Below are 12,491 nucleotides of genomic sequence, written 5' to 3' on the forward strand. Positions count from 1 at the left end.
AGTCACCCCGCGCCCCCCTGTCAGGTAATAAAATGTCTCGTTGCATATCCTCTGGGTGCAGCAAATGGGTACTAATGCCTTAGCTAATTTCTCGCGACCACTTGGATTTCTGCGAGGGTCTTTGTGTCCCCAGTGCCGGCGAGCAGCTGTGCAACAGAGTCTCCCTCCGCTTCTGATGGCTGCAAGGGCCGTGCTGCCTCTTCCCCGTAGGGTCTGGTGCCTCATGATCCCGCCTGAACCAACTCAGTGGATTTGAAAATTTGCAGAAGCAAAGGCGTTTCTACTTGTGAGTCTGGCACAGCCCAGATGGGAATGTAAATTGCGTAGGGCGGGGTCACAGGGAGTCGCAGGGGCGGAGACTCAGCGGCCCCTTGCCTATCCAGGACTCCAGGACTTTGCGTCCCCCAGTGCCGGCGAGCAGCCGAGCGCCAGAGCCTCCCTTGCTTCCTGACCGCTGGAAGGCCGTGCCGTCTCTCGCCTTGGGGCCTGGGGCCTCAGAGACCCGCCCGAACCAGCTCAGTGGATTTGAGAGTTTGTAAAAGCACAGTCATTCCCTCTTGTGCCTCTGGCACAGCCCTGAGGGTAGGGCGGGGTCACAGGGAGTCGCCAGCGTGGAGGAAATAGCGATGGCGGCGTCTCCGCGCCCCTCGCCTCCCCGGGACACCAGGACTTCTTGTCCCTCAGTGCCGGCGAGCAGCCGCGTGTCAGAACTTCCCTCGCTCTCCGACCACTGCAAGGCCGTGGCCGCCTCTCCCTGTGGGATCTGGGGCCTCAGAGACCCGCCCCGAGCAAGCCCAGAGGATTCGAGGGTTCGTAAAAAACCGAGAATCCATTTGCAGCCCGCGTGGCGTGTGACTGCGTACCTCTGGTTTTGGTGCCTCCGTAGCTCCCACTCAGTCTCACTGCGCTTCTTTCTTTTCCTCCAGTTGTAGATCTCCCACTGGGCCAACTTCCCCATGGTTCTGAGTGGCGGTTGTTTACTTCATAGTTGATAGTTTCAGTGATGCTGTGAGAGAGCAGCACACACAGGTCCGCTCCCTACGCCGCCATCTTGGTTCTCCCCAACTCTGTATTCCTTGACCAGCTCCCCATTTTCCTCTCCCCCCAGCCCTGGCAGTCACCATTCTATGCTCTGCTTCTGTGAGTTTTGACTATTTTAAATTCCACATATAAGTAAGGTCATGCAGTATTTTTCTTTCTGTGCATGGTTTGTTTCACTTAGCATAATGTCCTCTGGATTCCTCTGTGAAATTGCAAATGGCAAAATTTCCTTCTTTTTTTAGGTTGAATAATATTCTCATGTTTTCTTTACTTACCCACTGATAGACATTTAGATCATTAGCTATTGTGAATAATACTTCAATAATATGGGAGTACAGATAGCTCTTCAAGGTACTGATTTTATTTTCTTTGAATATATACTCAGAAGGGATTGCTTGATCACAAGGTAGTTCTGTTTTGTTAATATATATTTTTATTGATTTCAGAGAGGAAGGGAGAGGGAGAGAGAGATAAAAACATCAATGATGAGAGAGAATCATTGATCAGCTGCGTCCTGCACGCCCCCTACTGGGGATCGAGCCCACAACCTGGGCATGTGCCCTTGACCAGAATCGAACCTGGGACCCTTCAGTCTGCAGGCCGACGCTCTATCTACTGAGCCAAACCAGTTAGGGCAGGTAGTTCTGTTTTTAATTTTGAAGAATCTTCATATGGCTTTCTATAATGGCTGTACCAATTTATATTCCCACCAACAATATACAAAGTTCTCCTTTTCTTCACATCCTCACCAACACTTGCCTTTTTGTCTTTTTTATTGTAACAGGTTTGAGGTGATATCATTGTAGTTTTGATTTGCATTTTCCTAATCTTTCCTGATATTGAGCACCTTTTCATATACCTGTTGGCCATTTGCATATAATCTTTTGAGAAATGTCTATTCAGGTTCTTTTCTCATTATAAATTGGGTTATAATACTTTGGTTTTTTGCTACTGAATTGTATGAGTTCCTTATATATTTTGGATATTAACCCCTTGTCATATATGTGGTTTGAAAAGATTTTATCCCATGCCATTGATTTTGTTTTACACTCTGTTGGTTGTTTCCTTTTCTGGGCAGACGTTTTTTATTTTGATACAATCCCATTTATCTATTTTTGCTTTTGTTGCTTGTGCTTTTGATAGATGCAAAAAATTACTGACCAGATCAAAGTCAGAAAGCCTTTCACCTGTGTTTTCTTCTATTAGTTTTACAGTTTCAGATATTACGCTAAGTCTTTAATCCATTTTGAGTTAATTTTCATAGGTAGTGTGAGCTAAGGGTTCAGTTTCATTTTATTTGCATGTAGATACCCAGTTTTCCCAACACTGTTTATTGAGGAGACCATCTTTCCCCCATTGTATGTCTTGGTTCCCTTGTTGATGATCAGTTGACCGTAGATGTACAGATTTCTTCCTGGACACTATTCTGTTCTATTGTTCTATATGTCTGTTTTGATGCCAGTACCATACTGTTTTGATTACTGTAGCTTTGTAATATATTTTCAAATCAGGAAGTGTGATGTCTCCAGCTTTGTTCTTGTTCCTTGCCCATCTGTCTTAGTCCATTTGGGCTGCTATAACAAAATATCACAAAATGGGTAGCTTATACAAAATAATAATTTATTTTTCATAGTTCTGGAGGCAGGATGTCAGAGATCAGGGTGCCAGCATGGTCGTGATGATGAGCGCTCTCTTCCAGGTTGCAGACTTCTTACTGAATTCTTACATAGTGGAAGGGACAGGGAGCTCTATGGGACTTCTTTTATAAGAGCACTTAGAGTGTTGGCCCACGCACTGAAGGGTCACGGGTTCGATTCCCAGACAAGGGCACATACCTGAGTTGCAGGTTCAATCCCTGGCCCTGGTCAGGGCGAGTGCAAGAGGCAGCCAATTGATGTGTCCCTCTCACATCCGTGTTTCTCTCTCTCCTCCCCCACTTCCCTCCCTTCCACGCTTTCTAAAAATATCAATGGGAAAAAAAATATAATCTTGGGTTAGGATTAACAAACAAACAAAAAAAGAGCACCTATACTATTCATGAGGGCTCCACCATCATGACCTAATCACCTCCCAAAGGCCCTACCTAATGATATCACCTTTGGGGGTGAGGATTTCAACATGAATTTAGGAGGGACACAAATATTCAGACCATAGCACCATCCTATTTAAAACTGCAAATGCGTGATTCCAGCATACAGAAACTTTCATACCTTCTTCCCAACTCTATTTTACTTAACTCATAGCACTTACCAATTTCTTTCATATTTATTTTACTTACATATCTTGTTTTTGTCTGTTTCCATTACTGGGATATAAGTTCTTTGAGGTCAGACTTTTGTCTGTTTTGTTTACTGCTGTAGGGAACTCATTGGTATGTAGTATACAGTATTTGTTGACTGACTAAATGCATGTATTAACATGTATATTATTGCATAACTGGCATTTCAATAAGAAAAATAATTTTATAAAACTTTCAACAGTTGATATATGTCGGATATTTATACTTCCTATAACAGCCTTTATTTACTTTAGGGGGATGCTCAGAATTTCGTTTTGATGATAATCCTGTGAGTCGTTCCACTTATATAGCAGAGTTGGAAAAGATAGGTATAATAGTCAAAGCACGGAACTGTCTAGTTTTTCAAGTAAGTAGTTGTAAAGTTTATTTGATTCATGATTTTGAAAAACCATCACTATATTTTACATGTTGGTGTGCTTTACTGTTTTTTAAAGGGAACTGTAGAGTCGATTTCAATGAAAAAACCCAAAGAAAGAACCCAGTTTTTTGAGGAAATCAGCACTTCAGGAGAGCTTATAGGAGAATATGAGGAAAAGAAAAGAAAGTTACAGAAAGCTGAAGAGGATGCACAGTTTAATTTTAATAAAAGAAAAAACATAGCTGCAGAGCGCAAACATGCAAAATTAGAGAAAGATGAGGTAAGGTGTCATGAAGATGTAACCAATTTAGTGTTGGATACAAAAACTGTCAGAATTGCTAGATATTGGCTTGGGGTTACTAATGAGACTCTTTTAATACTACTGGAGGCCCCATGCACGAAGATTCGTGCAAAAATGGGCCTCCTTCCCCTGGCTGCTGGCACCGCCTTTGCTCCAGCTGGAGCCGCCTTTCCACCTTTCCATGCTGCCCAGAGGCCCGGAGCGGCTGGGGCAGTGTGGAACGCCCCGGCTGCTCAGCGCCTGCATATGCAAATTAACTTGCCATCTTTGTTGGGTTAATTTGCATACTCCTAATTGGCTGGTGGGCGTTGTGAAGGTACAGTCAATTTGCATCTTTCTCTTTTATTAGTGTAGATAAGACAAATAAAGCCTAATATTCGTTAAAGATAAGCCTTTTGAGCATGGCTGGAGTGGCTCAGTGGTTGAGCATCATCTCATGCACTATGAGGTCGCCAGTTCAATGCCTGGTCGGCACATGCCAGGGTTGCGGCTGGGTCCCAAGTAGGGGGCACGCAGGAGACAGCCGATTGATTCATCGATGTTTCTGTCTCTTCCTCTCCCTTCCTCTCTCTCTAAAAATCAATAAAAACATTTTTTTAAAAATAAGTCTTTCAATATGTTTTTCACCATTTGGGTGTGTGTGTTTTCTTAAATAGGCCACCTGAACTAAAAATAAGCGTGAAGAGTTTATGCCTTACATGGCAGTGGTTCTCAAACTTCTGATCTGGCCCCTATTCACCTCTCAGGCCTTAACTTCCTCTACTCTCCTACCACATTGACCTTGAGTATTTATTGAACACCCACATTCCATTCTAGCCAGAGCTTTTGCTATTTCCTCTGCCTAGGTAATTGTATGCCTGATTTTTGCGTGGCAAATACTCTCATTCACGTTTTCATAAAAAGCCATTCTCTGTCAGGCATTTGCTGTCCATGCCCCCAATCTAATTTAGCACCCACTCTCTGGTGCTATTGCATTACTCTATTTTGTTTCTTTTATAGCATCTATTGCTATATGATATCTTATTTATTATTTGTTTACTTGTTTACTCAATGACTCCTCTTCACCCCCCCCCCCCCCGCCTATTAGAATAACTATATTTTAAACTTAAAAGACCAGGGACTATTTCTGTTTTGTTCTTCACTGTATACCCAGCACAAAGAACAGGGCCTGGTACATAGTAGGCAATTAAAAAATATTTAAAGAAATAAATGAGAGGTAGATGTGTTCCTTATTAGTGATGTTTTTTTGTTTCTTAATATTTTTACATGTGTGTATATCACATGAAATTATTTGTTGGCATTATAGCTGAGTTTATGAAAAGTCAACTTAAATATGCTTCCTTTTAACTCTTGTTGAATTTACTGTTTTATAGGCAGAACGTTACCAGACTCTCCTTGAAGAACTTAAAATAAATAAGATTCAACTGCAGCTTTTCAAGCTATACCATAATGAGAAAAAAATTCATTTGCTGAACACTGAGTTAGAGAATGTGAATAGGAATTTGAGTGATACAAAAGAATCTCTTTCTCATCATGAAAACACAGTGAAAGCCAAGAAAAAGGAGCATGGGATGCTAACTAGACAGCTGCAACAAACAGAAAAAGAATTAAAGTGAGTCTTTAAAAATAATTATTAACAGTTGGATTTTAAGTAGATCAATAGAGAAAATAAAAATAAAAGTAATGTTTTGAAAGTTGTTTATTTTAAGTTTTTTACTTTGGAATACTTTAGATGTACAGAAGAATTATAAAGAGAGGACAGAATTCCCATATTCCCCACACTTGGTTTCTCCTACTTACATCTTACATTATGAGTATGATACATTTGTCAGAAGTAGTGAACCAATGCAGATACATTACTATTAACTGAAGTCCATACTTTATTCATATTTTCTTAGTTTTTACCTATTGTCCTTTTTTAAAATCCAGAATGCCATATTACATTTAGTGATCACATCTCCATAGACTCCTCTTGCCTGTGACAGTTTTTCAGACTTTCTTTGTTTGTGATGACCTTGACAGTTTTGAAGAGTATTCAGGGTTTTTTTGCACAGTGTTCCTTAATTGGGATTTGTCTGATAGGGTTTTCACAATTAGGGTTTATGAATTTGGGAAAGAAAACCACAGGAGTAAAATGCCATTCCCATCATGTTATATGTATCAGGGATGTCCACAGATCATATGTTATATGACATATCTATCTAATGATTCATCATATCAACTTGACATCACTTTAGATATTGACCTTTCCTTGCCCATCTACAACCTCCCACTCCAACAGTGAGAAACCTGCCTTTCACAAGATGCCAGCATTTGCTCAGTTGTTCAGTTCTAGGAATCACGTACGGCAGCATTGGAATTGGACATCATACCCTCCTAGGAAGCAGCCTTATCAACTGGAGTAGGATGCTTATGTACAGTTTCTTTTGCTTTTAGCTTTGCAGACGCCACTCATTTCTAAAGTTACTTAGGTTAGCACTTTTTATCCCCACCCCTTCAGTAAGGTGGTTTAATGCATATGAAATACAGTTAGATTCTTTTGTCGCTTTCTACATTCCATCTAGGATGTCTTGGCCGCCTCTGAGTGATTTTTTAAATTTGCATACATTAAAGTACACTCGGTGCTATAAAGTTCTGTAGGTTTTTACAGACGTGTGATGTCTTGTGTCCACCATTACAGTGTCATATAGAGTACTTACCACTCAAAAAATTCCCCTGTGCTTCACCTATTCAACCCTCCTCCTAACTCTGGCAACGATGCTCTGCTTACAGTCTCTGAAAGTGAGTTTTTAGAATTTGTTTTTAAATGTGTGATCTGGTCAAAAGAACTTCTTCCCTTTATTTATCACAACATTTAATTTCCTTTAAAGCAGACTTGATTTTTCTTTGTAGATCTCTTGAAGCACTTTTAAATCAGAAGAGGCCCCAGTATATTAAAGCCAAAGAAAACACTTCTCACCATCTTAAGAAATTAGATGTGGCTAAGAAATCCATGAAGGACAGTGAAAAACAATGTTCTAAACAGGAAGATGACATAAAAGCCCTAGAGACAGAGCTGGTTGATCTAGATGTTGCATGGAAAAGTTTTGAAAAGCAATCGGAAGAAGTCCTACAGAAAGTGCGAGACATTGAATTAGAAGCCAGTCAGGTGAAAAATTCAGCACATGGGCAATCTTTCATTTCTAGTCTTTCAACTTCTTTTAATTAGAAAAAAAGTTTGAAGAATGACCTCTCTTTCTGATCCTTTAAGAGATTGTCCTCAGAATCTAAATTATGAGGACTTAAAATTTGCAGCCTGTATATGGAATCTAAATTTAATCTTTAGGCTATTTTTCTTTATAAGATTAAATGGCATTATAGCATTTTTGAGTTTATTAAAGTCATAGAAAATACTTCAAGGTGATTATATATATATATCATTTTGTAATAAGTGTTAGGTAATTCTTGTGTTTTTAAAATAACTTATGAATATTATAAAAACTTAAAAGTCATTGCCGAAACCGGTTTGGCTCAGTGGATAGAGCCGTCAGCCTGTGGACTGAAGGGTCCCAGGTTCGATTCCGGTCAAGGGCATGTACCTGGGTTGCGGGCACATCCCCAGTGGGAGGTGTGCAGGAGGCAGCTGATCGATGTTTCTCTCTCATCGATGTTTCTAGCTCTCTATCCCTCTCCCTTCCTCTCTGTAAAAAATCAATAAAATATATTTTTTTTTAAAAAAACTTAAAAGTCAGATACATATGGCTTTGAAGAGATGATCACAATTGACAGGGAAATTGATTACTTAATGTGATTTAAAATATTAAGTGATGAATTAATATCCAGTGTAGTATATAAAATTTACGTACAATAAATTGATGGTAGATATCCAAAAACTTGTAATTCAGAGTTTTTAAACATTCCACTAAATTTTTATCATTTATCTTTTTCATTAACTTTATAGTAGTCTAACATTACAATATAGGTACTAAAATTTTGTGACTACATAAATAGGAAAAGTACATAATTTTCTCTGAGTTCCTCTTTTGGATTTAATGAGATTTAATCTCCCTTCTCTTTTAAGGATTTCTTACAGAGACCTGCTAGAGGTGATTTTGAATATCTTATTGATGTATATAAACTATTTTAAGTAAAACATTCATTTAATGTTCACATTTATCTGGAGAAGATGGCCAAGTCTGATCTAATTTATGTAAAACACTTTTGATGAGATTAAATATCTGTTAGTAATTATGTTAATAAAGGATATCACATAAAGACTTGCCTCTCATGCTTCTTTGAGTTACAATGTTTAAATGCTCTTCACACAGCTGGATCGTTATAAAGAACTTAAGGAACAAGTAAGGAAGAAGGTGGCTATAATGACCCAACAACTGGAAAAACTGCAGTGGGAACAGAAGGCTGAGAAAGAGAGATTGGCATTTGCAAAGAGGAGGCATGGAGAAGTTCAGGTACTTGGTTTGTACACTCATGATTTACAAATATTTTCAGTGAAATGCTGTTAGCTTTTTATATTAGCTTTTCAATATAGAAGTGGATTTACATCAGACATAAGCGATTAATAAACAAATTCTTGGTTACCTGTTATGCTGCTTGTGTCATATAGGTGCCACTTTAGGGTCTAAGGTACAGATGGTGCCTTCATTCGTATAGTCAGTAAGCATTTTCTGTGCATCTATATAGTGATAGGGATGGGCAGATGATATAGCCTCTATTCTTACATGTATTATATAGTCCAGTGAGGTTAGGAGGAGGATACATAAAGGGAAAAAACAATTAAGTATCAAATAGAGGTGAATGCAAAATTATTTGGAAACATTAAGGCCATTGCCCAAGAGGAGTGTAATAGTCTACATGGGAAGTGGCCATCAAAATAGCATTTTTTTTTTCAGTTAGCAATAATCCCGCCTCAGATAAACCTCATTGGCTATGATACTGCCGCTGCGCAAAGCTCAAAATAGCATTTTAATGGTCTGCCTTAGAGTAAGACAGACCTGGCTTCCAGTTAGTCTTGTTATTTACTGACCTGTGTGATCTTGGTAATTAAATTATTTAACTTGTCTGCACTTTGGTTTCTTCATTTGTACAATGAGGATAGGTATGTCTACCTCATAGTGATGGGCAGGTAGAATAAAATGAAAAGGAGTGTGATACTACACCAAGATCTGATCTTTCCCTCTAAAGCCTCATGGTGTAGGACAGTGATGGCGAACCTTTTGAGTTCGTCGTGTCAGCATTTTGAAAAACCCTAACTTGTGCTCACTTCGGCAGCACATATACCAAAATTGGAACAATACAGAGATTAGCATGGCCCCTGCGCAAGGATGACATGCAAATTCGTGAAGCGTTCCATATTTAAAAAACAAACAAACCAAAAAACCCTAACTTAACTCTGGTGCCGTGTCACATACAGAAATTTTTTGATATTTGCAACCATAGTAAAACAAAGTTTTATATTTTTGATATTTATTTTATATATTTAAATGCCATTTAACAAAGAAAAATCAACCAAAAAAATGAGTTCGTGTCTCACCTCTGACACGCGTGTCTCACCTCTGACACGCGTGTCATAGGTTCGCCATCACTGGCGTAGTATGTGATAATCATATGAATAGAAGAAAGGACTTTTGTGAGGAGAAGAATGTCCCCTGGCTGGTGCGTCTCAGTTATTAGAGCATGTCCTGTCCGCTGAGAGATTGAGGGCTCGATTCCCGGTCAGGCACATACCCACGTTGTGGGTTTGGTCCCCAGTCGGGGTGTGTATGGGAGGCAACTGATTGATGTTTTTCTTTCACATCGATGTTTGTCTCTCCCTCTCCCTCTTCCTCTCCCTTCCCCTCTTTAAAATTAATTTTTTAAAAGTTAAGAAAAAAGGCCTTGGCCTGGTGGATTGGTGGAAGCATTGTCTCGTACGCCGAAAGGTGTGGGTTCGATCCCCAGTCAGGGCGCACCGAGGTTACAGATTTGTTTCTCTCACATCGATGTTCTCTCCCTGTCTCCCCCTTCCTCTCTAATATCAATGAGTATATCCTCGAGTGAGGATTAAAATAAATTTTAAAAGCAGGAAATATAGTAACATAGCAGTAATTAATTTTTAAATACTTGAATAATTTGTATTGCATTATCAGATTGTACACTGATTGCTATAAATTCTCATTGCACACGTTTGCCTTTGTGCATGCTAATTTTGAAAAAATTTACTTACCGCTACATGTTAAATTCCATGGTTACCACAGCACAAAGCCTTACCTAGCCTGCCTTTTCTCCCTACCCCACCAAAAAAAAAACCCGAGAATAGTTTCTTCTGCATCTAATCACTCATTCTTAATCTATATCTAAAGAATTTTATCCAGTTGAAGGAAAAGCACAGTTAGTTGGTACAGCTTTACTAGACTGGAAGCTTCTTAAAGGCAGGATTCATATAGTGTCCATTATAAATTTTGTACTTAGTACATGTCAGTACGTTTTGGTTGAATTGCTGTTGTCTTTTGAATATGAAAACACTGACAGGAGAAGAAATAGATTGAGGTGGAGAAAGATGGAGAAATCTGTACTCATACTCAGTGTCCCATAGGACTGGGGACTCCCTCCCCGGACAGGAGGGGGCATAACTTCCCACAGATACCAGATGGCTAGGTGCTGCGCAGTGGTTGGTTTTCCAGACACTAGCACTATCAGCTGGCATCTCAAATGCAGAAGGCCTGCTACCAAGGCAGACTGATTTCCCCCATTATGTGTCCAGCAGAGCACCCAGTCCCTGACCCCCTCCCTGTGGGATGATGGCCCTGGTCTTTCACGTTTCCTCCAGGAAAGCTATTCCTCAACCAAAGCATGTCTGACGCTTATTCCAGGCTCTTTGCATAACAGGGAGTGATCCCTCAGAGACCCACCTGCCCAGTGAAGTAATTGCCACAAAGAAACCCATCTGGCATGACACAAGCCTTGAGAGGGGCCAGAGTAAAGGCAGGGGCAGGTTTCCTAGTTGACTAAACTTTGTGTTCTTTGTGAAGTAATCTTGTTTTTTCTCTTTGCATGGAATTCTTAAGTGAAATATTAAAATTTCAATAGGGGAGCTCTAATTTTAAGATGCTTGCGTCCTAGAGAAAAATGAATGGTGTCTTGCTTATTTTTACTACTCTGGCACCTAGCAGAGTTGTTTGTGCAGTGAATTTGTGTGATACATGAATACAGTGAGATAAGCATCTTCATAGAATATGTTTGTTCCTTTCCACTTAAAAACTTGCATATTTCTTCTTTTTCCTGGTGTGGTAGACTGAAAAAGACTTGTGTTTTTTACTTTTCTACACTCCGGTTTTAAATTACTTAGTAGTGGAGTAAGATTAATCTTGCTGTGTGGTACACAAGAGGAATTAGACAGGAGAGGTTAAAGACATGAAGCTGATTGGAGACTACCACTGCACTTAGATGTAGTGATAACGGGAATGGAGCAGGACTTCTGTGAAGCCCCCTCCCACAGCCTAGAGTTGCCTTCTGTGTCCTGTGCTAGTATAGCACTAAGCCACTCCGCTGGGATGACTTATTCAATTATCTGTCTCTCCCACGAGACATTGGTCCTTGAGAGCAGAGACTGTGTCCTTGTTGAAAGTATTACAGATGTCCCCCTTCCCCCTCCCATTGACCCCCTCTATCCTGCATCCCTTCAGGAGTCCTGTTCTTTGTATCTCTAGGTCCTAGCCATGTTAGCCAGTGAATAAGTATTTATTGCATGAATCGTTTGCAGCACAGGCAATATGGTCAGTGATATTGGGATGCGTATGTATGAGGCCAGGTGGGTACTTGAAGCAGTGGGGGGGCTACTCTGTAAAGTACATGATTTCCTAACAACTTCACCGTGCGCCTGAAACTAATACAGAATCATATTGAATGTAAACTGTAATTGAAAAATAAATTTTTAAAAATTCATTATATATAACAAAGCACAGATAGTCTATATTAAAGGAGAAGTCCCAGGAGAAATTATTGATATTCTCGAGAAATACTCAATTTATACTATATTATAACATTATCAAATGGCATCTTTTCATTTATGAACTAATTTTATAATGCAGGATAATATTTCTCTTAATTGCTCAGAGAGGGACACCTAGTTTTTATTTTTCTGAGATTTAGTTTCTTTTAGTTAATTAAGTTGCACATTTAAGATTAGATTCTACTGTTATTTCATTGTTCTTTTATTTCTCTGTGGATGACCTATTTATTCCATCTCAGTTTGGTACTAATTTAAAATATTTTAACTAAAAAAATTTCAGATATGTGAAAAAGAAAAGAACTGTATATCATCTATAATAATAAAAGTGTAATATGCTAATTAGACCAGAAGTCCTTCTGGATGACCTTCTGGACAAAGCCGCTGTGGCGGCGGGGGCTGAGACAGAGGTGCCCCTTGCACGAATTTCATGCATCAAGCCTCTAGTTTGAAAATAATGCCCTTGGAGGGAGTTTGAGTTTACCACAGTAAACTTTGTAGAGATCAG

At 39.6% G+C, this 12,491-nt stretch overlaps 1 protein-coding gene, 1 non-coding gene and 1 pseudogene across 2 annotated transcripts in view; 2 read left to right on the forward strand and 1 right to left on the reverse strand.

The window, feature by feature from the left end:
• The window catches only part of SMC1B (structural maintenance of chromosomes 1B), a 52,517-nt gene that overhangs the window by 4,111 nt on the left and 35,915 nt on the right, over nt 1-12,491 (forward strand). The window contains 5 exon segments of the mRNA XM_006104535.3: nt 3,574-3,686; nt 3,775-3,978; nt 5,373-5,611; nt 6,892-7,147; nt 8,307-8,447. Of these exon segments, the coding sequence (XP_006104597.1) occupies nt 3,574-3,686; nt 3,775-3,978; nt 5,373-5,611; nt 6,892-7,147; nt 8,307-8,447 (953 nt within the window).
• LOC111823601 lies at nt 8,797-8,949 on the reverse strand (annotated as a pseudogene).
• LOC111823602 lies at nt 9,252-9,355 on the forward strand. Its single transcript, XR_002826670.1, has one exon. It is a non-coding gene; the product is annotated as a U6 spliceosomal RNA (small nuclear RNA).

This window comes from Myotis lucifugus, unplaced genomic scaffold (assembly GCF_000147115.1).
Source record: "Myotis lucifugus unplaced genomic scaffold, Myoluc2.0 scaffold_582, whole genome shotgun sequence".
Lineage (NCBI taxonomy): Eukaryota > Metazoa > Chordata > Mammalia > Chiroptera > Vespertilionidae > Myotis > Myotis lucifugus.